Below are 26,458 nucleotides of genomic sequence, written 5' to 3' on the forward strand. Positions count from 1 at the left end.
TTGGATTCTGGTAGAATTTTGTTGCTTGATATAGGGAAATCCATTTTGAAGGTAATTATCTCCTGAATAGTTCTGTGTTTTGATATTATATGTTTATGCATGTTTGGTTGCTTGGGTGGAATTTTTTAGCCAATGACTGAAGGTGAGCCAACTTGTTTTGTGTTCCCTGCTGGAGTTCAATAGTGTTTTGGCTCTTGATATCAGAGGCTTTTTCTCCACCTATATGGTATGTTAGTGATGGTTGAATGGATTGGATTTAAGTGGTATTCCCTTCCCTTCCTATCTCTCTCTCCTTCCCTCCCTATTTCCATGGTATGACATCTCTCTCCTTTCCTGTCTTCCCCAATATAGTGATATCTTTTAAAGATACCTTGTCCAAATCATGCTCTTTTGAGTGACTGTTGGCCTTCCTCCAGTTTCTAGTTTAAAAGCTGCTCTATCTCCCTGGTTGCATACTAATTAAAGTGGAGTTCATCTTTGTGGAATAGGGTTCCCCTTCCCCAAAATGTTGCCCAGTTCCTAACAAATCTAGAGACATGTTGAACTGCAGGGAATGGAAGGAGCAATGTGACAGATGCTGGACCTAGAGAGGGGAGGGAAGGGAACAGAGAGGTGTTGGCATGTAGGGAGTGGAGTGAGAAGGTGGAAAGATACTGGACCCATAGAGGGAGGTAATAATGTTGGATGAGAGAAAGGGTGGAGAGGAGAGATACAGATGCTGGATCACATGGAGTTAGGGGAAGATAGGAAAGACCCCAGTTTATATCAAGAATGCTAATTCCCCACAGCTCTGCGCATACACACAGACCATCTTTTCAAAATCTATTAGTTGTTCCTTCTCTAAAAATAATAGGTACACGAAGATCAGACATGTTTTCTGTAATCGGTCCCCAATGGTGGAACTCTCTGCCTCAACACATCAAAAACGAAAAAGATATCCCTTCTTTTAAAAAATCCTTGAAAACCTTTTTTAAAGATGCTTTTTAACATTTAAACCTTTTTTGACTTTTATGATATTTTTTTAACTACCCTGTTTCCTTTTGTTTTTTCCCTTATTTGTCTTTCTCGATATAACAGATGTATCTTTTTACCCTCATCCCCTTCCAACTAATGTTTGTCCTATCTCAATCTCAATGTTCATGTATTTTGTATTTTTTAATTCTATCCTATTTTATAATTATGTACATCGCTTTGTAAACAGATTCAGCGATTCATCAAATATTTAATAAACCTTGAAATCTTGTTTATGTTGGGGAAGGTAGAGAGAGGGGAGAAGTTGGGCATAGAGAGGGATAGGGACATATACTGTAGAATGGTGATACTAGAGGTACAGGAACAAATAGGCTCAATGCTGAACAGAGAGATAGTAAGGAGAGAGAAAAACATTGTTGGAAACATGGGAGTATTTTATTTATTTATTTAAACATTTGTAGTATGCACATCCTACAATTCTGTGCGGGTAACATAAAACATACATAATAAAGTAACTGACAAAAGACATATAACATAAGGCTACCCACATGATGCACTCACAGACACAAGTAAACAAAGGATAAGAAGAAACAGAATAATTCTTTATTACTGTATTCTACAGCACAAAAGCCCTGTTGCATCACAGCTCAGTGAGCTGCTATTGGTGTTCTTGTGGAACCCTAAAGAAGCAGCCTTCTGGCCATGCTCCAACCAGTTTATAAAAGGCTTGCCTTCAGCCTGAACACACACTATATGAGTCTTCCAAGTTTAGAAATTTCCTGCCTTGATACTCTTCCTACTTAAACCCTGGAGACATAAGCTCAAGAGCCTCCCCCAGGTACTGTAGTCCAGCCACCTTCTGAAAAGTATTCCTTCTATCACAGTCTTCCTCCAAGAGTCTTCTGCCCTTGGGGCTATGCTCCAGGAGACTTCTTGCCTCAAAGCATCTCTGAACTACTCAACTTCAGTGCATTTAAACACCTCCTGGTCTGAGTCCTGCTCTTCTGAGTCAGCCTCTGGCCTGCCAGGTTAGTGCTACCTGCCTTAAGGTGGCCAAACGGCAGCCTTATTTTTCAGGGCCATCTGCTGCTACATCACTCATTCCTTCACAGGGGATTATGGATACAGAGGGACAGAGATATGGATTGACGCAGGACACTGAAACAATGGGACAAAGAGGTGATGTGGATATAGGAGAATAAGGAAGCATGAATGATACTGAACACAGAGGAATGATGCTGGGTTTGGGTGTAAAGAGATACAGATGGGCAGTATTCAATCTCTCACTAAGTATGGGGAAAGTTCCTCTGGACTGGAAAACAGCTAACGTCGTTCCTCTGCATAAAAAGGGTTGCAAGGCGGAGGCTGCGAACTATAGACCGTTGAGTCTCACTTCAATAGTGTGTAAACTCATGGAAACACTAATTAAGCATAAACTAGATGTGATCTTGAATGAGGGGAGTCTCCGGGATCCCAGTCAACATGGATTCACCAAGGGTAGGTCCTGCCAATCCAATCTCATCAGCTTCTTTGACTGGGTAACAAGAAGGCTGGACTTGGGAGAGTCCTTGGACATCATATACCTGGACTTCAGCAAGGCTTTTGACAGCGTCCCACATCGCAGGCTGCTGAACAAGATGGAATCGATGGGGTTAGGAGAGAAACTGACTGCATGGGTTAATGACTGGCTGAGTGGCAGACTTCAGCGGGTGATGGTTAATGGTATCCTCTCTAAAACATCAGAGGTGACCAGCGGAGTGCCGCAGGGCTCAGTCCTGGGCCCACTCCTCTTCAACATATTTATAGGGGATCTGACTCAGGGGCTTCAAGGTAAGGTAATCTTATTCGCCGATGACGCTAAACTATGCAATATAGTAAGCGACTGCAATCTACAGGATACTATGGCGCATGACCTGTGTACATTAGAAAGATGGTCCTCGACCTGGCAACTGGGCTTCAACGCCAAGAAATGTAAGGTCATGCATCTCGGAAGCGGTAATCCATGCAAAGCCTATACCTTGAATGGAGAAACTTTAACCAGGACTACAGCAGAACGAGATTTAGGAGTAATCATCAGTACAGACATGAAAACTGCCATTCAAGTGGAGAAGGCTTCATCTAAGGCACGGCAGATGATAGGTTGTATCAAGAGAAGCTTCGTCAGCAGGAAACCTGAAGTCATAATGCCATTGTACAGAGCCATGGTGAGACCTCATCTGGAATACTGTGTGCAATTCTGGAGGCCACACTACCGTAAAGATGTGCTCAGAATTAAATCGGTTCAGCGGATGGCCACCAGGATGGTCTCGGGGCTCAAGGGTCTTACGTACAAAGAAAGACTGAACAAACTGCAGCTCTACACTCTCGAAGAGCGTAAGGAAAGGGGAGACATGATTGAGACATTTAAGTACATCACGGGACGTGTTGAGGTGGAAGATGATATCTTTCTTCTCAAAGGACCCTCGACCACAAGGGGACATCCGCTCAAACTCAGGGGAGGGAAGTTTCGAGGAGACGCCAGGAAGTACTTTTTCACGGAAAGAGTGATTGAGCATTGGAACAAGCTTCCAGTGCAGGTGATTGAGGCCAGCAGCATCCCAGACTTTAAGAATAAATGGGATACCTATATGGGTTCCTACAAGGGTCAAGTCAAGGAATAGGGTCGCTAGGGTATAGACTTGAAGGAGCGGGTCAGTAGAGTGGCTGTATGATTAAGGGGGTCAATAGACTTAAAGGGGTGGGTCAATAGAGTGGGCAGACTTGATGGGCTATAGCCCTTATCTGCCGTCATCTTTCTATGTTTCTATGTTTCTATTAGACACAGGAGGAAGAATTTGGACACACAGAAGAAAATGCCTGACAGGGGAAGATAAGGGAAGGGAGAAGGGAGATGCTGAGCATGGGGGATGGGGGTACAGAGAAAGGAGACATGTCAAAGGACACTGGCAAGAATTAAGAGAAGACAGGACAGCAGCAACTATGTTTCTTGGGCCTTCTTGTCCATTGACTGTTTTTCTCTCCATCTTCACTTTCTGCCTTGCATCCATCTTTGGCATTCAATTTTTCTACTTTTTTCTGAAAAATAACAGTTACTTACCGTAACAGGGATTATCCAGGGACAGCAGGCAGCTATTCTCACATGTGGGTGATGTCATCCACGGAGCCCGGATGCGGACAGCCTCGCTAGCAGACTTCCTTGAAGAAACTCAGAAGTTTTGAGTCTGCCGCCCCGTGCATGTGCGAGTGCCTTCCCGCCCAGCACAGGGCGTGTCACCTCAGTTCAGATAGCTAGCAGAGAAGCCAACCAGGGGAGGTGGGTAGGTTATGAGAATAGATGCCTGCTGTCCCTGGATAACACATGTTACAATAAGTAACTGCTTTAACCCAGGACAAGCAAGCAGCCTATTCTCACATGTGGGTGACCTTCAAGCTAACCAGAATGGGATGGTGGGAGTGTTGGCAACTTATGAGAATAAATTTTGTAATACTTCCTGGCCAAAATGGCCATCCTGTCTGGAGAAAGTATACAGACAATAACGAGAGGTGAAAGTATGAACCGAGGACCAGGTAGCAGCTTTGCAAATTTCCTCAATAGGAGTGGATCTGAGGAAAGCTACTGAAGCCGCCATGGCTCTGACTTTGTGAGCTGTGATTCGACTATGTAGATGCAGTCCAGCCTGAGCATAGCAGAAAGAGATACAAGCAGCCATCCAGTTGGAGATAGTTCGCTTAGAAATCGGATGTCCCAAATTGTTTGCATTGAAGGAGACAAAAAGTTGAGGAGCAGATCTGTGTGGTTTTGTGCGTTCTAAGTAGAAGGCTATAGTACATTTACAGTCCAGGGTATGAAGAGCTGATTCTCCAGGATGAGAATGAGGTCTTAGAAAAAAACACTGGAAGTTCAATGGATTGATTGAGATGAAATTCTGAAACCACTTTAGGTAAGAGTTAGGATAAGTAAGGAGAACCACCTTGTCATGATGGAAAACTGTGAAAGGTGGATCAGAAACTAAAGCTTGCAGCTCACTGACTCTTCGAGCAGACGTGAGAGCAATTAGAAACAGCACTTTCCAAGTGAGGTATTTGAGATGAGCTGTAGCCATTGATTCAAAAGGAGGCTTCATCAATTGAGCAAAAACAACATTGAGATCCCAAACCACTGGAGGCAGTTTGAGAGGTGGTTTGACATTGAAAAGACCTTTCATAAATTTGGAAACCACGGGATGAGCAGAAAAGGGTTTCCCTTCGATAGGCTGATGGAAAGCAGCAATTGCACTAAGATGGACTCGAATGGATGTAGACTTGAGGCCAGAGGTAGATAAGTGCAGAAGATAATCCAAGACGGAAGACAAGGAGGTAGCTTGAGGCTCCTTGTTGTGAGAGATGCACCACGTAGAAAATCTAGTCCATTTTTGGTGGTAGCATTGTCTAGTGGCAGGTTTCTGGAAGCCTCTAAAATGTCCCGAACAGGTTGAGGAAACTGAAGAGGAATTATGTTGAGAGGTACCAAGCTGTCAAGTGTAGAGACTGCAGGTTGGGATGAAGTAGAGATCCTCGACTCTGTGTAGGCAGAGATGGAAAAACTAGTAGAAGGTATGGCTCCCTGCTGCTGAGTTGAAGAAGCAGGGAGAATCAGGGTTGCCTGGGCCACCGAGGAGCTATTAGAATCATGGTGGCATGATCATTCTTGAGCTTGACAAGAGTCTTGAGAATCAGAGGGAATGAAGGGAACGCATACAGAAACTTGTTTGTCAATGCCAGAAGAAAAGCATCCACCCCATGCAGTGAGGAGAGTATATCCTTGAGCAGAATTGAGGCAATTTGTTGTTGTGGGGAGATGCGAAGAGGTCTATTTGAGGGGTCCCCCACAGAGAGAAGATGTGATGAAGAGGCGACGAATTGAGAGTCCATTCGTGAGGTTGTAGAAGGCAACTCAATTTGTCTGCCAGACAATTGTTCTTCCCTTGAATGTAAACAGCTTTCAGGAAGATGTTGTGAGAGACAGCCCAAGTCCAAAGCTTGCAGAGCTTCCTGGCAAAGAGGGAGAGAACCTGTGCCTCCATGCTTGATGACATGGTACATAGCGACTTGATTGTCCATTCAAATGAGAACGACTGTGTTGTGAAGAAGATGTTGAAAAGCTTTTAAAGCATTGAAGATTGCTCTGAGTTCCAACAGATTAATGTGACATTGACGATCCATGTTGGACCAAGGGCCTTGAGTCCGGAGACCGTCGATGTGCCCCCCAAGCACAGGTTAAGGAACCTGTCGTGAGAACCTTCTGATGAGGGGACGTTTGGAACAGCAAGCCTCTGGAAAGAGTGGAAGAGAGCATCACCAGTGGAGAGACTGCCTCAAAGAAGTAGTCACTGTGATGTGTTGGGAAAGTGGGTCACAAGCATGTGCCCACTGAGATGCCAGGGTCCACTGAGGAATTCTGAGGTGAAGTCTGGCAAAAGGAGTCACATGAACTGTAGAAGCCATGTGACTGAGTAGTACCATTATGTGTCTCGCTGAGAGTGAAGCAATGGAAGACACCTTGCGGCAAAGCTGAAGGAGAGCATCCAGATGTTGCTGAGGAAGGAATGCTCTGAGTTGTACATTGTCCAAAACAGCTCCGATGAACTGTAGGTTCTGAGAGGGCTGGAGGTGGAATTGGGAAAGTTGATTTCGAATCCCAAACTTTGTAGGAACCAGGTAGTCCATTCGGTCACTACAATAACCCCCTGAGATGTTGAATCTTTGATGAGCCAGTCGTCCAGGTACGGGAACACCTGAAGACCATGGTTCTGCAAATCTGCTGCAACCACCACTAGGCACTTGGTGAACACTCTTGGAGATAATGTGAACACTCTTGGAGATAATGCCAGGCCGAAGTATAGCACTCTACTGGAAATGCAGATTCCCCACAACCTCCCCTATCCTCTTTTTAGGCTTAGCCATATTTTTTTTTAACATTCTTCATTACCCTCCTGATTTTGTTTCCTTAAATGTACCTTTACTTTCCTTAAAGATTGTAGTTCACCCCTCTACCCTTTTGTATCACCAATTACTTGTGTACATACATTGTACGTTTATGTGTACAAATTGTTTTATTTTGTCTCTCAATTTTAAATTGTCATACACATTGAAGTATTTGATATTGCGTGTACAACAAACTTTTAATAAACTTGACACTTGAGGCTGGATGAATGGGAATGTGAGTGAAAATCTCCTTGATCTAGAAGGGGATATAAGAATGCCAGGGTCAACATGCGAAATTTTTCTTTGACCAAAAATTTGTTGAGAGCCCTGAGGTGCAATATAGGCTGCAGATTGCCCGTCTTCTTCGGAACTAGGAAGTAATGGGAGTAAAACCCCCTGCTCTGCTGTTCCAAGGGAACTTCCTCGATGGCACGGAGATGAAGCACAGCATGAACTTCCTGAAAAAGAAGGGCAGTTTGGGAAGGATACTCTCTTGAACGAAGCTCCGGTGAATCTGAGTGAAATGAAGCGAGTATCCTTCCCTGATGATTGGCAACACACAGAGGTCTGATGTAATTGTCTCCCATCGATGGTAAAAATGATGGAGACAACTTCCTATGGGGAGAGGAGAGGACAGATGCAGAACGATGGAGGTTATACTCTGTTTGAAACAGTCAAAAAGGCTGAGAAGCCTTGGGTGCAGCAGAAGGCTGAGGTTTCTGTTGCTTCTGCTGCTAATGTGGTTTCTTAAGAGGTGCTCGAATGTAAGGAGCTGCTCTGGGAAGATAACGCCTTTGATAGGATGGAAGAGGTCAAGAAGGTTTGGTAGGAACTGGCTTAGGCTTGGGTCTGACAATGCTCAGACAACTTCTTGGTGGCGGCCTCTATAGATTCGTCAAAGAGGTCATTGCCTACACAAGGAATATTGGCCAGACGATCCTGAATGTTGGGGTCCATATCAATAGTGAGAAGCCAGGCAAGGCGGCGCATCGCTATTGAGAAAGCAGTGACTCTCAAGGAAAGCTCAAAGGCATCATAAGATGACTGAAAAAGATGTAACCTGAGTTGTGCTAGTGTAGCAATGACTTGCTGGAAGTCTAAAAGCCTGTGCTGAGAAAGGTTTTTAGTAAAACCAGGGAGTATTTCAATAAAACATTTGAAATAAGTAGTAAGGATGAAATTATAATTCAAAACTCTGGAGGCCATCATCGAATTTTGATAAAGACGACAGCCAAACTTGTCCATGGTCCTGCCCTCTCTGCCAGGAGGTAAGGTAGCATAGACCCTGGAAGGATGACTCCTGTTCAAGGAAGATTCCACAAGAAGGGACTGATGAGATAGTAGAGAGTTCTCAAAGCCCTTGCAATGTACAGTTCTATACCTCGATTCCAACTTGCCTGGAACAGCAGGATTAAGGAGTCTCCAGGTTTCGTTTGAAAGTCTGGGAAAGAAGTCTGTTAAGAGGGAGTTTGAGAGACTCCGCAGGAGGCCGAGGCAAACCCATTTCCTCTAAATACTCCTTAGAGTACTTAGAACCAGAGTCCAATTTAAGATCCAGGTCCTCAGCCATTTGACGGAGGAAGGAGGAAAAGGACAATTGATCTGCAAGAGGATAGCCTCGAGAGGGACTCAATGACCTCGAGATGCCTCGAGTGGAAAACGAAGGCGACGCCTCTCTGGAGTATTGATATCCCAGTGAATAAGCAGACTTGGTTCTGCTATAGGTGTCCTCAATCGAGGGGTTGGAGGCCTCGAAGAGCTGGAACGCCTGGATGAGGAAGGCTTTTCCCTTGAAGAGGGATGATGAATGCCTCGACCGGCAATGAGAGTGCTGCCTGGAAGCAGGTCATGTTCGAGGTTGAGGAGACTTCGCCCTATGCCTCGAAACGGGCAATGCCTGATGTGAGGATAAAGGGCTGGAAGCTGTAGATTGAAGAAGAAACCCCATAGACTCAGTTGTTTGGATCGAGTATCTCGAAGCACTCCCAAACACTCGGCTCCTTGTATGGAGTGTGAAGATTCCAGACCAGACACTCATAAAGACTGGACTCCTTGCATAGTGTGTGAAGATTCCAGACCAGACACTCGCAAAAACTCGACTCCTTGTATAGTGTGTGAAGATTCAGCTCGAGGCACAGGCAAGGACTCGACCACTTGTGAGACTGCTGAGTGCTCAGGCTGGATTGCAGGAAGCAGAGTCAAGGCAGGACTATATTTGGTCAGTAACTGAACAATCTCCCGTTCCAAAATGGTCTGGATGGTAGCCTGCAATTGTGGATCCGAGTCTGAAATTGGACCACTTACTGAGGCCAAAGGCTGTGAGGATGAAGAGGAAGGATGCTGCTGCTTGGAGGAATGCTTCTTGGGCAGTTTAAGAACTACCGCTGGAAACGTCTGCTGAGGTATCTGACCTGAGGGAAACTCAGGAGAAGACTTGGCAGATTTACTCGAGGTCGAGGACGTTCCAAACGAGGAAAGTCTGATGAAAGTCGAGGTTGAGGTTGTGGAAGCAGGAGGATACCCCGTGGCAGGCTTGACTGAGTCGGAGGATTGCGAAGACCTGCAACGTGACATAAACACGCTCGAGAAATGGGCTGTGACATGGCAAATGAAGTTTAACGTGGACAAGTGTAAGGCGATGCATGTTGGTAACAAAAATCTTGTACACGAAAACAGGATGTCTGGTGCAGTACTTGGAGAGACTCCCCAGGAAAGAAACTTGGGAGTACTGGTCGACAAGTCGATTAAACTGTCTGCGCAATATGCAGCGGTGATGAAAAGGGCAAATAGAATACTTGGAATAATTAAGAAGGGGATCATGAACAGATCAGAGAAGATTATCATGCCGCTGTACTGGGCCATGATGCGACCCCACCTGGAAAACTGCGTCCAGCACTGGTCACCGTACTTGAAGAAGGACACAGTACTACTCAAAAGGGTCCCGAGAAGAGTGACTAAAATGGTTCAGGGGATGGAGGAGGAGTCGTACAGCGAGAGATTAGAGAAACTAGGCCTCTTCTCTCTTGAAAAGAGGAGACTGAGAGGGGACATGATCGAAACATTCAAGATAATGAAGGGGATAGACTTAGTAGATAAATACAGGTTGTTCGCCCTCTCCAAGGTAGGGAGAACGAGAGGGCACTCTCTAAAGTTGAAAGGGGATAGATTCTATACAAACGTAAGGAAGTTCTTTTTCACCCAGAGAGTGGTAGAAAACTGGAACGCTCTTCCTGGAGACTCTCCAGGGATTCAAGACAAAGTTAGACAAGTTCCTGATGAACTGGAACGTACGCAGGTAGGGCTGGTCTCAGTTAGGGCACTGGTCTTTGACCTAGGGGCCACCGCAGGAGCATGATGGTCCACTGGTCTGACCCAGCTGCGGCAATTCTTATATTCTTATGTTCACTGTGACCTTTATATCCATACTGAACTCGTCCATTAGAGAAAAAGTTAGATCTGAAATATATGTAGGTCCATAAAATCTTAGAAACTTCCAGCACCATTGTACCTACAAAAGATTCGCCTGCTCTCCTTTTTTGCTGCAGTCTATTTTGCAGTTGGATTTTATTTCTTCTTTATTTTGGTCCATAAAAGATTCTGTTGGCAACTCCCAATCTATTTGAAATTTAAATCATCTACAGCAGGGCTGCCCATGTCCCGTCCTCGATATCTACAGGCAGGCCAGATTTTCAGGATATCCACAATGAATATGCATGAGAAAGATTTGTCTGCACTGTCTTCTTGATATGCAAATCTCTCTCATGCATATTCATTGTGGATATCCTGAAAACCTGGCCTGCCAGTAGATCTCAAGGACCGGACTTGGGCAGCCCTGATCTACACCTTCATGTGAAAGCTGGTACTCGATATATTAACATCTTCAAATGAAAAGGAGCTCCCTTCAAAACTAAGAAGCAGTCTATCCCTACTAACATATACATTTCTAAAACCCATTAAAAAAACACTCCTCTCTTCCCCATCTGTGCAGAATGACATTCAATAACAATTGGACAAAGCTGTTTCAAACTCCTAGCCAGAAACTCACAATTGCATTTAGTTCAGGTCTCCTACAAAGATATAGCAGTACTAAAAAAGGTTCAAAGTAGAGCGACCAAGATGATAAAGGGGATGGAACTCCTCTCATGTGAGGAAAGACTAAAAAGGTTAGAGCACTTCAACTTGGAAAAGAGACGGCTGAGGGGAGATATGATTGAAATCTACAAAATCCTGAATGATTTACAAAGACTAGGGGACACTCTATGAAGTTATTGGGGCGGTACTTGGAGAGACCTCCCAGGAAAGAGACTTGGGAGTTCTGATCGACAAGTCAATGAAGCCGTCCATGCAATGCACGGCGGCAACGAAAAAGGTGAACAGAATGCTAGGAACGATAAAGAAGGGGATCACGAACAGATCGGATAAGGTTATCATGCCGCTGTACTGGGCCATGGTGCGCCCTCACCTGGAGTACTGCATCCAGCACTGGCCGCCGTACATGAAGAAGGACACAGTACTACTCGAAAGGGTCCAGAGAAGAGCGACTAAAATGGTTAAGGGGCTGGAGAAGTTGCTGTACAGCAAGAGATTAGAGAAACTGGACCTCTTCTCCCTTGAAAAGAGGAGACTGAGAGGGGACATGATCTAAACATTCAAGATACTGAAGGGAATAGACTTAGTAGATAAAGACAGCTTGTTCACCCTCTCCAAGGTAGATAGAACGAGAGGGCACTCTCTAAAGTTGAAAGGGGATAGATTCTGTACAAACGTAAGGAAGTTCGTCTTCTCCCAGAGAGTGTTAGAAAACTGGAACGTTCTTCCGGAGTCTGTTATAGGGGAAAATACCCTCTAGGGATTCAAGACAAAGTCGGACAAGTTCCTGCTAAACTGGAACATATGTAGGTGAGGCTGGACTCATTTAGATCACTGGCTTTTGACAGGGCTGCCGCGTGAGCGGATTGCTGGGTACAATGGTCCACTGGTCTGACCCAGCAGCGGCAATTCTTATGTTCTTTTAGAACCAATAGGAGGAAATATTTTTTCACTCAGAGAATAGTTAAGCTCTGGAGAGCGTTACCAGAAGATGTGATAAGTGGTTAATGTAGCTGCTTTTAAAAAAAGGTTTGAACAGGTTCCTGGAGGAAAAGGCCATAGTCTGCTGTTGAGACAGACATGGGACGGTAGAATGGAATGCTGCTACTATTTGGGCTAGATGGACTATTAGTCTGACCCAGTAACATGATTCTTTCATAGCCCACCAGTCCAAATCATTACTGAGAATAAAATAATGCAAAATCAGCCTCTTATTGTTTACAGAATGAACCTGCACTAACCCTCCTTTCGCAAACCAGTCCTACAACATGGTTTCAATTCTGGAACATATGCATATCCTAATATTTAATAAGCAAATTTAATATTTACTGGTAGCCCATTTTAAAAATCATATGCAGTAAAAAAGTTTCTGCTCTTATCAAGCATTTACACATTTAACAAATGTTCAAACATTTAAGGAGGAGTTCAGGCAGGGAGAGAGGCCAAGAAATGGAAGGCAAAATTTTCTATACCATTCTCCTAGAGGAGTTCAGAACGGTTTACATGAATTGATTCAGGTACTCAAGCATTTTTCCCTGTCTGTCCTGGTGGGCTCACAATTTAATGTAATGTACCTGGGGATTAAGTGATTTGCCCAGGAGTCTTGCCTTCCATTTCCTGGCCTCTCTCCCTGCCTGAACTTTGCATGTCTGAACATTTATTAAATGTGTAAATGCATGACAACAGCAGACAACTAATAAGGTTTTACTGCATTTGATTTTGAAAATGTGCTATATTATTGCAAACTTCACTAAAAGGAGTACATGCTCCTCGTTTTCACTGAGTTATTTTTGCCAATAAACTTGAAGTAAGTTAGGCAGGCCATCATTTATCATCTTGCATTTTCTAGCATAGTGTACTATTAATTCAAACCACAGGTACTTGATCCAACATATTAAGAAGGCTGTGAAATGGGGGAAAGGAAGGAAACAAAGAAATGTTTGATAAGTCAGTATCAGTTTAAAGCCAGTAAAGATTTCTTACTCTGCAAAATCTCGTAGGAGTATGGTGCTTCTCTTCTGGTGCAGATTAGGTTGGTCTCATTTTCCAGGATGTCCATTTTCTATTTCTTGTAGGAGAACAGCCACTCCTCTGCTTTTCCCTTAATGCCGGCTGCTCTCAAGTTTTGTTGCTGACCTCAGAGTCTGTGGGAAAAGTCTCAGAACAATGCAGTCCTAGTTCTTCTTTGTTTTTCCAGTAAGGACAAACAATTTCTTCAGAAATGCTGCCAGAGTAAAATATTTGATAGTTTGTACAGAATTCAGCTGCCTATGGGTTGAGTAATTTGCTAGACAACAGAGGAGCAGCTAAATATCAACCAAGGAAAATAATAAAAGAACGTTGTAAAGCAATTACTGAAGGGCTCGATGGCAACGACATCAAGAATAGAGACTGGTATGTACAATCAGCAACCAGACTTTGCCTGAGACTGAGAGAAAGATCAAAGCCTGAAAACCCCCGCAGGCCAGCTTTATTGCCATTTCTAAGTGGCTTCTCAGCATTCAACTTTATTCTATTGTACTTATTTTTTGTCTGATTCCAAACGTTCTACCTTTGTCCTTTCTTCTCCCCTCTCTCCTTTACTAGGGTTACCCTATGGCTTCAGAAAAAGGAGGATGGATTGGTTTCAACAGAAGTAAAAGCGAAGTTACTTACCTGTAACGGGAGTTCTTCGTTGACAGCAGGATAAGTAAGCCACAAGTTGGTGTTGTCATCTGATGCTCCCAATACAGATTTGCTTTCCTAGAGCTCAGAGTAAGGCTTTTGGGGAAAAGCTCCCTCTGAGCATGTGCAGGTTGCCCTAAATAGGATTGTGCTCCTCAGTGTTTGCCTTAGCTTGGAGATTGCAGGGTCACCCTCAGGGGAGGTCAGGAGGGTTCATGTGGCTGATTTATCCTGCTGTTACGGGTGAGTAACTTCGCTTTCTCCATGGACAAGCAGGATGAGTTAGCCACACATTGGTGACTCTCCAGCTGTGGGGTACAGAGGGGCGCAAATGGGGCCCCTGCTGGGGTGGAGAGGTAGAGTGAGACTGCTAGGTATTTGAGATAGAGATATGAGACCAAGCAATTTTGTTTTGCTTTTCAAGAGGCGTGAACTTTATTTTGCTTAAGTAACAAGTAAACTTTTTTTTTTTTTTTTCCAACATGGCAATGCCTGAAAAAACATGACCATGTTACTCCATTTTACCAACAGTTGCATTGGTTGCCTTTTGAGGCAAGAATACTGTTCAAGTTTGGTCTGGCTTCTATTTACCTGTCTTCATGTTTTGAACAATATAAACCAAACAGGATCACTCGAGGACACTAACTGGCCGATATAAGAGATTTTTTTACAAACTACAGTGTTCTCCCCAGTCGTTCGCGGTCAGCGGTTTGTAGTCCCGGTCATTCACGGTATTTTCCGACTGCGAACCACCAAGAGGGAGAGACAGGAGAGGGAAGCCGGAGTGTCCGAGTACAGGAAATCACTCGCTGTACGCTACGACTGCCTCTTCTTTCACTAAGTCGGGCCTTATCCAATCAGGAGCTGCATGTCAAAGCAGCTCCTGATTGGATAAGGCCAGACTAAGTGCAGGAAGAGGCGGTTGGAGCATACCCCGAGTGATTTCCTGCACTCGCGGCGCTCCAGCTGCTCTCCTGCTGCCTTCTCCCGCTGCCCCATGAAAAACCGTATTCGTGGTTTTTAGAGATTCATGGGGGTTCCTGGAATGGAATCCCCACAAATCTCGGGGGAGTATTGTATTTGCATTTCAAGCAGGCAAAATGAATTAATGGTTATGTACCATTATTTCTCAGACTTATTCTTATATGTCTTTTAGGAAGCTGTTGAAAACTGATCTGTTTGGTAAATTTGTAAATTGATGTTTCAGTTTTGATTGGTAAACTGTATACTGATATTTTAAAATGTTTATTTTAATTTGATCTTAATGTATTTTCAAGTCAATTGTATTTTATTCACTGATTGTACAGTTCTTCTATATGTGAACCGCCTAGATCTATGTGGTGTGGCGTTATACAAAAATAAAATTATTATTATTATTACTATTTAAACAAATAGGTTTTCATATATGTTCTTGGAACAAGCAAAAATGCTACCAACATAGTGTTTTGAATAAACAAAGAGAACACATTTTTTAACATAGCCAACATGGCCTAAACAGAACAAGAGTCCATCTAGTGACCCAAAGGGTCTCTGGTAGTGGGCTATCTTAGTCAGTTTGGTGCTGATGTCCCTTCACTGGCTTCTGACCACAAATCCCATGGGGCTTGGTTGCAGCTTGGAGGATGCTGAAGCCAAAGTTGTTGGAGATCTGCAAAGGGCGGTCCAGGCAGTAATGTTTGGTGAAGGTATGTGGGGCGGCTCTGCAAATGTCCTCTAGAGGAGTGTTTCACAGGTTTACCAGCATTGCTACCATGGCCCTCAATTGGTGTGCTGTGGCCTTGTTGGTGAAAGTCAGTCCCTCTTCCTTGTAACAGAGGGCGATGCAACTTGAGATCCAGTCTGATATTGTGCGTTTCCCAACTGGTGCCCCTGGTTTGTTGGAATTAAAGGAGATGAACAGCTGTGCTGCTTTTCTCCATGGTTGTGTGAGATCAATGTATAGGTGAAGGGCACGGATGCAGTCCAATGTGTGCAGAAGTTGCTCTGTGTTATTGGCGTGTGGTTCTGGGAAGTACGATGGGAGCACAATTGCTTGGTTTAAATGAAAAAGTGAAATTACCTTTGGTAGGAACTTTGGGTGCATTCTCAGTAGTGCATGCTCATGCAATATTTGCGTATATGGCTTGTATAGGGCGTATAGGGCTTGTAGTTCGCTGATGCGTCTTGCAGATGTAATGGCAATAAGAAACACTGTCTTCCAGGTGAGTAACTTGTGTGGTACCTCAGGGTTCCAAGATCAACCTTTCAGCATTCAGGTGGTTGGCGGCAGGGTGTCCATTTTTGGGTGGACGGTGTGCCCCTGGTCCTGGGAGATGAGGTCCAGTCATAATGGTAGACTGGTTGGTGGCTGTGTTGAGAGGCGTTGCAAGAAGGGGAACCACACCTGTCTCGGCCAGTAGGGTATCATGAGGATCAGGGCGGCTGCATCCTGCCTGATCTTCTGCAGGGTCTTGTGGATGAGGGGTATGGGGGGAAATCATAGTGCAGATGTCAACCTCAGTGCTAGGTGAATGCGTCTTGTGCTTGGCTGTGCTGTGTTGGTCTCTTGGAGCAGAAGAGAATGCAGTTCTTGTTGTCCTCTGTGGCAAAATGGTACATTTTTGGGAGGCCCCACTTGTGGAAAGGTTGAGGGACCATTTGTGAGGGTCCAGTTTGCGGCTGAGGCTGTTCACTAGGGCGCTGCTGAGGTCTGGGAGGTAGGTGGCCTGGATGTTGATGTTGTTTGCCAGGGCAAAGTTTCATATCTTGAGGGTTGCTCTGCAAAGTGAGAAGGAATCCATGCCCCCTTGTTGTCCATTTGGACTAGTATGTTCTTGTTGGTGATCCATGGGGCATAGGCTTGTAGGGCATTCTCAATCGCCCTGAGCTCCAGTAGGTTGATGTATTGTTTGGCCTCGGATGGTGACCAGGAGCCCTTGATCCTTAAATGGAGTATGTGGGCCCCCCAACCCTGTTTAGAGGCATCTGTGGTCAGAGTCAGCTGGTGCTAGGGTTGCTGGAGCAGCTTGCCTTTGCAAAGGTTCCGCCGGTCTGTCCACCATTTGAGTGTGTTGTTGATGCTTTGGTCTATGGTGATCTTGTGGGACAGTGATTGGTTGTGTTGGTTCCAGTTCTTTCGAAGATACCACTGGAGGTGACACATGTGCATCTTTGCTAGTGGGATGACATGGATTGAGGCCGCCTGATGGCACAGGAGGTGGAGTATTGCCCTTTTTGTGACTGTACGCGCTGTTGATATGTGCTGTATCAGTGCCAGGATTGCCTCTGCTCATGCTTGGGTTAGAAAAGCTGCATTGAGTGGTATGCAGATCTTTGCACCGATGAATTCTAGTGACTGGGTTGGCTGTAGCTTGGATTTTTTTATGTTTATGAAGAAGCCCAAAGTTTCCAGGAGAGATATTGTGATGTCGACTGCTGTGGTGGTGTCCCTGCTCGATGGCGCCACCAACAGCCAATCACCAAGGTAGGGAAACACGCATATGGCTTTCTTGCGGAGGTGGACGGCTGCTACCACGACACATTTTGTGAATACTTATGGTGCAGAGGAGAGTCCAAATGGTAGGGCTCTGTATTGGAAGTGCTGTGTCAGTATTCTGAACTGTAGTACAGTGGAACCTTGGTTTACGAGCATAATTCATTCCAGAAGCATGCTCATAAACCAAATTACTCGTATATCAAAGCGAGTTTCCCCATATGAAGTAAGGGAAACTTGCTTGATTCGTTCCACCTCCCCTCCTCCCCTCCCCCCCCGAGGCCACCGGCGCTACTCCACTTTACCCCCTACCCCCGAGGCCACTTGCGCTGCTCCACACCCCACCGTGATCCAGCATCCCCCACTCTCCCACCCACCCACCCAAACACAATCACTTACCCCACTCTGGCACCAGCACCAATGCACAGGACATGCCGGAGAGAACGAGAACTAGAAGGCCTTGAGCATGCGCAGATGCTCAAGGCCAGAACAAGCAACAGGGAGGATCTTCGGGCACTGGCACCAGCCGGTTTCTGAGGCCCAGATTTTGCAAATGTTTTGCTCGTCTTGCAAAACACTCGCAAACTGCAGCACTTGTAAACCGAGGTTTGACTGTAGTTTTCTTTGGGAGGGGTGTAATGGCACATGCGAGTATGCGTCTTGAAGGTCCAGTAAAGCCAGCCGGTCATTCTTTTGAATCAGTGGTAGAATGGTTCCTAAGGGTACATAAGGAATTTTTCTTTGAGGACATAATTGTTGAGTTTCCTCAAGTCTAGGTTGGGTCTGAAGCCTCCTGATTTTTTGGGAATGAGAAAGTAGCGGGAGTAGAAACCTTGGTTGTGTTGTATTTTGGCACTTGTTCTATTACTTTTGCTTGGAGGAGAGCCTGTATTTCTCTGCAAATGAGCCTGGGCTGAGGCTCTGTGGCCCTATCTTTTTTTTTTTTTTTGGGGGGGGGGGGGGTAGGTATGGAATCTGATGCTGTACCCTTTTTTTATGATCTGCGGCACCCATCTGTCTGATGTTATATTTTTCCATGCTCCGAGGAAGGCTGAGAGGCGGCTCCTGACCGGTGCTGAGGAGTCAAAAGCTGGGCCTGGGTTATGTGGAGGTGGCTGCGGCCGGCTTTTGTTGTTTTTGCTCCCGTGGTTATTGTCTGTGCTGATAGGGGGCATTATATGTTTGTGGCTTTTGCTGGTTTGTCGGCCATCTTGACTGGTTGTCATATCATCTTGTGTTATGAAGTTGTCAATGCTGTCGCCTTGATGACAGAGGTTTTACCCAGCCATCTGAGGAAAGGGTTTGGAGAGTTGTGCAGTGTTCTTTCTTTGTATCTACTGTTTCTTTCACTTTATCTCCAAAAAGGTTTTCCCCAGAGCAGGGTGCATTGGCAATGCATTCCTAAGAACATAAGATTTGCTGCTGCTGGATCTGACCAGTGGTCCATCGTGCCCAGCAGTCTGCTCACGCGGCAGCCCTTAGGTCAAAGACCAGTGCCCTACTAGTGTCTAGCCTTACCTGCGTATGCTCTGATCCAGCAGGAACTTATCTAACCTTTTCTTGAATCCCTGGAGGGTGCTTTCCCCTATAACAGCTTCTGGAAGAGCGTTCCAGATTTCTATCACTTTCTGGGTAAAGAAGAACTTCCGTACATTTGTACGGAATCTATCCCTTTTTAACGCTAGAGAGTGCCCTCTCGTTCTCTCCACCTTGAAGAGGGTGAACAATCTCTCTTTCTCTACTAAGTCAATTCCTTTCAATATCTTGAATGTTTCGATCATGTCCTCGCGTAGTGCTGAGGCCCTTAGCCACGCCAGCCGTCTGGCTGCTATGGCGACTACAGCTGTGCAGGCAGATGTTTTGAACTTGTCAAAGACTGCTTTAATTGTGTGCTTCCCACACTCTTCCATGTCCTGCAGGATGGCTGCTATACAGGCTTTTGCCTCTGGGTGTAAGACAACTAAGGTTTTTTCCGCTTTTTTTAGAAGTGTGTCATTGTACAGAATGAGGTGGAACAGGTGGGTATCAATTCTTGCATTTAACATCAATCCATGGTAGACCTTCTTGGCTGTGGTGTCCAGAGTTCTGTGTACTTTTCCTGGAGGGGCATTGGTATGTGGGCGTGTGCTCTTAGCTTTTTTGAGGGCTGATTCCACAATGATGGAATGGTGTGGAAGCTGTGGTCCAGCCTCTTGGAAACTGCCAGGCCTGACAGTGGGGTTTTCTAGATTTTGTTACGACAGTCCAATAGTATTTTGTGGGCTGGTATTGCGATTGCCACCTTGGGTGCATTTAAATATTTCAGCAGGCCTGGTGCTTCGTCTGGTGTACCTGTCTCCTGCATAGGGTTGAGTGCCAGCTTGGTGGCCACTTTCTGTAAAAAATTTGGATAGGTGAGAACCTCTAGAGAGGACTCTGGCAAGGACCTCTCTAGTGTGGGCTCTGCACCTGGTATCTCCCTGGACGTACGCATTTCTTCTACTAGGTAGGACTCGCTGTCCTGTTCTGAGGTGAAGCTGTTTGTGGGAGGCGACCCCAATGGGGTAGTTCCAGATTGTGGCCTTGACGTGGTGGGTGGCTGTTGCCCCTGGTCCGCACTGTTTGATGGGTCTTGTAGTTGCATCCGTTGTCCCGGGAAGTGTTGGCTGATGAATTTTTTAAAAAGTTCAAAGAATTGTTGGTGTTCGTCTGCAGTGTTGGACAGCTGGAGGGGCTGGACCAGGTGGGACGAGGTGGTCGCTCACCACTGGTCCCTTGTTGAGCGATGTTCAGTTCGGTAGCCTCGTGTCCAGTTCCTGCGAACTACTGGTAAGGAGGAGGAAGATGATGAAGAGGTTGTTCTGTAGTGCTTCCTTCTGCTTTGTCTGTGTGGGGTGGACTACAATTGATCCACTCTGTTGGTTTTGGAGTGCTGACCCTTTAAGGGGGAGGGGCTTGATGCCCTGTTTCAATGACTATTGCTATGTGCTGTAGCCGGGTATCCTGTAGCTGTGCCTTTAAGGGGGTGGGGCCCGGCTCTGAGGTGTCATCCAGTGATGAGATTGAGGCTGGAGATTTTCCTGAGCTGCAGGCAGCATGGCATTGTGCTGATTCCATGCTGTTCTGTGATAGCACCAAGAGGGGGTCTGGCGGAGGGGATGGGAGACCCTTGGCCATTGCCCCTGCCTGCAGGATAACCATTTATGGCTCGATCCGTGGATCGGCCGTTGGGGAGGCATTTTATGTGCCGGCAAGCCGCAGGACCAGTCTGTGCTGTGCCGGCTGAGGATCCTGGTACAGGAGGTGAGCTGGGGATGTCGGGCTTGCTCGTGTGTGCGCTGCTGTGGTTGCATGGATCCCCGGTAGCGCTGCAGTGGGGGGGAATTACGCTGTTTGATTTTTTTTGTTTTTCTTCGCGGCTCTTCCAACGCCGTTTGCAGGGAGTTCAGCCAGTTTCTGCATGCTCTCGGGGAAATTTGGAGGCACTAGGGGCAGGCAGCCATGAGATGGGCTTCCCCTAGGCAGCGGACACAGAGTGAATGGGGGTCCATTGAGTTCATTTTCCTTTTGCAGCTTGGGCATTGCTTAAACCCCTGCTTTGCAGTGTTTTTTTCATTCTTTTTCATCTCTTGCTCAGGCACTCTTCTTCTTTTGGTTTTTGGTTGTGGAGAGCAGTTGATCCAGCTGTTGGGTATGGCAGATAATTTAAACTGAGGATCACCGGGGCTAGCACAATCCTATATAGGGCAACCTGCACATGCTCAGAGGGAGCTTTTCCCCACAAGCCTTACTCTGAACTCTAGGGGAGCAAATCTGGATTGAGAGTGTCGGATGACGTCACCAACATGTGTGCTTGGCCATGGAGAAACCCAGATGTCTCAATCCATTCTCCTTTTTTTGAGAGCCATATGATAATCCTGTCCTTTACTATCTGACCTCTGTTCTCAACTATTATGTTGGTATTTCAGCTGTAATTAGCTAACTTCTACCTCTTGCTGCCACACAAACAAAACCTAAACTGATATTCAAACCAAGTTTTGGGTTTGACTGTATGAATTACCCTCAAGCCACACAGTGAAGCACTTTTGCTTCTGATTCTAAATTGGACCTATCAAATGCCATTTTATCTGAAATTACTCTATAAACAAATAATCTTAAATACACCAATAACAGTCAAAATCCTTTACATTACTTGATAAATTTTACAGTATATGTAGAACCATTATAGTCTTAAGGCAGTAAAAAATTATCCTCAGGTCCATTTACTGAATGGTGAAAATATTTAAAAACTGCAACAAGTGAATGACAATATTCATAACTACACCACCTACTTCATGTCTTATAATTCTGAATTATAAGAATATCCATTCACTAAAACAACAGGCAACACCGACAAATTGGGACAGATTAAGAATATGTCATTTTTTGGTCCATGATGCAGAAATTAAAATTTGAATAAAATGGTGTGGTAGCCTTGTTAGTCCACTTTTAATGATATAATCTATAGAAATAAAACAAAATTATACGGTCATTTACTAATTTTTGATCTGAAGAAGAAAAGGTTACCTTTGAAAGCTAATCAAAAAAGTAGTAAGTTAGTCCAATAAAAAAGGTATTTTCTTATTTTCTGTGTTTTATTTACTGAAATTAAACTTGAAACCCAACTCAACATTATTGGAACAATTCATGCAAACATATCATACAACATATCAAAGGACTTGGGCATGGCATGCAGTAAGACGTATTCTATAGGTGCTCCCCTATGCAGTGCCATACCTGGGCGGAGCACCCCTCCTAAGTCTGGAGCATTCCCCCTTCCAGCTAGTGGCTGCCTGCACACGACTGTCGGCTTTTCTGGCCCCCACCCTGGAACAGGAAGTTGACCATCAACCATTACAACACCCCTGAGGGGTGGACTGCCCTTTGGTACACCACTGCACCTATGTTATGCATGTGCACCTATTTCTGTGCTATTCAGCACATGCAGGGGCATGTTTGGGGCAAGCAGCAAATATTCCATAAACAGAATGCGAGTGCATATCACATAAAGGAAGTATTTACCTTATTAAATGGCACCTAATCACACAGGAAGCATCTCTTTTGATCTCAAGACTATCCAAACTGGGTCAGACCAATAGTCCATCTAGCCCAGTATCCTGTTTCCACAGTGGCCAATCCAGGTCACAAGTATCTGACATGCTGCTGATCCAGGGTAAACAGTGGCTTCCCCCATGTCTGTCTCAATAACAGAATATGGACTTTTCCTCCAGGAACTTGTCCAAACATTTTTTTAAAGCCAGTTATGCTAATCACGGTTACTATAACCTCTGGCAATGAGTTCCAGAGCTTAACTATGCATTGAGTGAAAAATATTTATTTCTATTTGTTTTAAGTGTTAACTATGTTTATTATGAGTCACAACACACATATACAGTTCAGTATATTGCATTATCTGTTAAAGACAAGTTAAATCTATAATGGGAAAAGGAACTTCAGGATGAAAATTAGAAAATCAGAGCTCCCCACATTATTAATAATATTCTTCATCCCAACCAGGAATAAAGCTGAGATAACCAAAGATAACAATACAATGCTGTCAAGAGTAACAGTACAGAATATCAAGAGCTTAAATTGTTCTAAGAAATTAAACTATCACAGTCAACAGTACACCATCAAAGTGCACCGCCGCGGTGACATTTGCATACGGGACATATGTGCGCGACCGCTTCTGCTGCTTTGAATCCTTCCTGTTAGCGCTCTGAGTGGGGGGTGTAGGGGAGGAAGCCCACCAGTATATTTACAAGTCCTCATGCTCCCGTTTGGGGGATATGGGGGATACACTGAAAACTCCCATTATCCTTTCCATTTTCGCTGTTCAGGAGTTTTCAGTGTAGTGGGGAGGGGAACATCCCCCCCCCCCAACAGGAGTGCAAGGACTTGTAAATGTAGTGGGGGCTCAAAGCGCTAATGGAAAGGCTTCAAAGTGGCGGAAGCAGCAGCATGCATAGGTCCTGTGCGCAAATGTTGCCGTGGGATTATCGACCCACCAAAGTCTGGCGCGCTTTTGACGGGTCACCCAGCCAACTGTTGAACTGTAGGGTTCCGTACTTCCATAAATTCAAATATAGCATTTCCAAACCAAACAAGGCTCAAAGCCTGGACTCTTAGGCCTGATTTTATAAAGGGTGCAGAAAGTTAGGTGCCAATATTGGCGCCTACTTTAATTGATAAATAGGCTTAATCATTGCTGAAATTGGCACTAAACACCTCACAATCGGCTTTATTTGGATTTAATTGAAAGGCACCTAACTTGAAAAACTCGATTCTATAAAAAGTAGGCGCTTATCCCAAGTGGGCATGGTTAGGGGCAGATCAGTGATTAGGTGCTATTAGGCTCTGATATCAGCGTCTAACTTGGCAAATAAATTGGGGACACCTAACTGTTAGGACGCTGAGCGCCATCTAAGCACATTTAGGTGTCGCTAAGCATGATTCTATAATGGATGCTTAAGTTTATAGAATCATTGCTGATATTGGCACCTAACTTTAGGTGAACTTTATAGAATCAGGGCCTTATAGCCTTCAGCCAACCACCCCTAAGAAATGCATGCCTCAATATCACCCTATCAGGATAATATATCAAAGTGTATCTTGTAAGTTGCTGGGAACTGAATAGTATGCCCTTGGGAAAATATGCTGGAGATACCCATTCCGAATCTCTAAAAATGCTTTCTGTTTCCTTGGGGACCATCTTGCATCTCTAGATTCCCAAAACATCAGGGCATGAAATTTGTTCCTCCAATACCATAATGAAGGCGCAATCTCCTTAACCAATGATTTAAAATACATTTTCCAGTACATACAATTTTCCACAGGGATCTGTACTGGGACCGGTGCTATTTAACATATTTATAAATGATCTGGAATTGGAATGACAGAATGAGGTGATTAAATTTGCAGATGACACAAAACTGTTCAAAGTTGTTGAAACGCATGCGGATTGTGAAAAATTGCAGGTGGACCTTAGAAAACTGGAAGACTGGGCGTCCAAATGGCAGATGAGATTTAATGTGGACAAATGCAAAGTGATGCACATTGGGAAGAATAACCTGTATCACAGTTACTGGGTGCTAGGGTCCACCTTGGGGGTTAGCGCTCAAGAAAAGGATCTGGATATCATTGTAAACAATACGATGAAACCTTCCGCCAAATGTACGGTGGCGGCCAAAAAAGCAAACAAGATGCTAGGAATTATTTAAAAAGGTATGATTAACAAGACTAAGAATGTTATAATGCCCCTGTGTCACTCCATGGTGCAAGCTCACCTGAAGTATTGTGTTTAATTCTCGTTTCCTTAACTCAAGAAAGATATAGCGGCACTAGAAAAGGTTCAAAGAAGAGTGACCAAGATGATAAAGGGGATGGAACTCCTCTTGCATGAAGAAAGACTAAAAAGGTTAGGGCACTTCAGCTTGGAAAAGAGATGGCTGAAGGGAGATATGATTGAAGTCTACAAAATCCTAAGTGGAATAGAACGGGTACAAGTGGATCGATTTTTCACTCCGTCAAAAATTACAAAGACATGGGGACATTCAATAAAGTTACAGGGAAATACTTTAAAAACCAATAAGAGGAAATATTTTTTCCCTCAGAGAATAGTTAAGCTCTGGAACGCATTACCAGAGGTTGTGGTAAGAGCGGATAGTGTAGCTGGTTTTAAGAAAGGTTTGGACAATTTCCTGGAGGAAACGTCCATAGTCTGTTATTGAGAAAGACATGTGGGGAAGCCACTGCTTGCCCTGGATTGGTAGTATGAAATGTTGCTACTCCTTGGGTTTTGGCCAGGTTTTAGCCAACGTGAGAACAGGCTACTGGGCTTGATGGACCATTGGTCTGATCCAGTAAGGCTATTCTTATGATCATTACATCTCAAGAAGGATATAGCGGAGTTAAAAAAGGTACAGAGAAGGGAGACAAAAATGGTAAAAGGGATGGGACAGACCCATCTTCTAAGCATCAATATCTGTCTTATCATTCTGTAACAGCCATAGCTCGGTCGCACAAAATGCTAACAAGCAGTCTTGGGAAGTAGGAGAATAGGTTTTTATTTACACAGAATTAGGGGTCTGTTTTCTTCACAGGTCTCTCCCACACAGAAATTAGCTTCTTTCTCAAAATGCACTGCCATTCTCAGTTTAGTTTAGTCAGTCCAGAACTCTGGGTGACAGTCCCCCTTGCCATGCCAGGAGTATTGTTCATGTAAACCCGCCTCCAAGAGAGCTTAAGATACAGTCTTTTAACTTATTCCTGTGTAACTAAAGAAAACCTCAGTTCAGTGGGTTCCTACCTCAGTTGGGAAAAAGTTACAGTGCTCTCCTGATCCTCCACATCGTTCCTTCACTCTGGGACCCCTCATTCTGATCCTGGCACTTCCTCTTAAACTCTCCTCCTCTACTTCCTGGTTTGGCACTTTCATCTCCTCCCCTTCTCCTGAAGCTATTTCCCTTTCAGAGCTGCCCTTGCCTTTCTTCCAGTTGGCCAGGAGGGGGAGTGCTGGGGGTTCCTCCAGAAAACCATCTAGCTGGGGAGCTGAACTGATCTTGGGAAGTGCAAAGGTCTCATAGCCTCTGTCACACATTCCCTCTGTAATTCCCCCACCTAAGCACTGTGTATTGATGCACCTTGTTGTTTGTCTGTCCTGCCTAGATTGTCAGCTCTTTTGAGCAGGAACTGTCTCTTCTATGTTTTAAGGTACAGTGCTGCATATGTCTAGTAGTGCTATAGAAATAAATAGTAACAGTAGAAAGGCTAAACCAGCTAGGGCTCTTCAGATCTATAAAATACTGAGTCGAGTGGAGAGGGTAAATGTGAGTTGCTTGTTTACCTTGACAAATCTAGCTCTCTTTCTAGCTTTGGCACAGGGTTAGATAGGAAGAGCAGTAAACCCCTATGCAGGAGAGCTGATCAGGTTGGCCCTGCCGATTATGAAAGTGCTGACCTCACTTGTACCAACATTGAACCAGACACTGACTGCCAGGGAGAGTTCAGTCTAGTTGCAGGTTACACTCCCAAGCCTGCTATTAGATCTCAAAAGAACTCAGGAGCTAGGAAACTACAGCTCCCAGAAGGCCAGAGTCATAGCAGGAAGTTGTTACATAGGCAGACACAACTGCAGAGAGAGTTTTCTCCCTTCCCCCTCTTCAAGAGCAGGGAGGGGCAAATTGGAGCAGCTGAGACCCAGAGAGGGGGAGGAGCAAAGGGGGCTGCAAGGAGAGTCTCAGAGGTAGCAAGGCTTGCCTCTCCAGCTGAATTCTGACG

The 26,458-nt window shown here is 44.9% G+C and overlaps 1 protein-coding gene across 3 annotated transcripts in view; it reads right to left on the minus strand.

Moving 5' to 3' along the window:
* LOC117362865 (organic solute transporter subunit alpha-like) overlaps positions 1–25,597 on the minus strand; it is a 98,492-nt gene extending 72,895 nt beyond the window's left edge. For 2 of the 3 annotated variants that reach the window (XM_033949935.1, XM_033949933.1), the window contains exons 1-2: positions 25,488–25,597; positions 13,009–13,249 (exon numbers count right to left, since the gene is read on the minus strand). In XM_033949935.1, the coding sequence (XP_033805826.1) occupies positions 13,009–13,084 (76 nt within the window). In that variant the 5' untranslated portion in view covers positions 13,085–13,249; positions 25,488–25,597. The remainder of the gene's footprint in view (positions 1–13,008; positions 13,250–25,487) is intronic. The other variant, XM_033949934.1, reaches the window with a different exon arrangement.
* Positions 25,598–26,458: the final 861 nt, after the last annotated feature.

Source organism: Geotrypetes seraphini, chromosome 6 (assembly GCF_902459505.1).
Source record: "Geotrypetes seraphini chromosome 6, aGeoSer1.1, whole genome shotgun sequence".
NCBI lineage: Eukaryota > Metazoa > Chordata > Amphibia > Gymnophiona > Dermophiidae > Geotrypetes > Geotrypetes seraphini.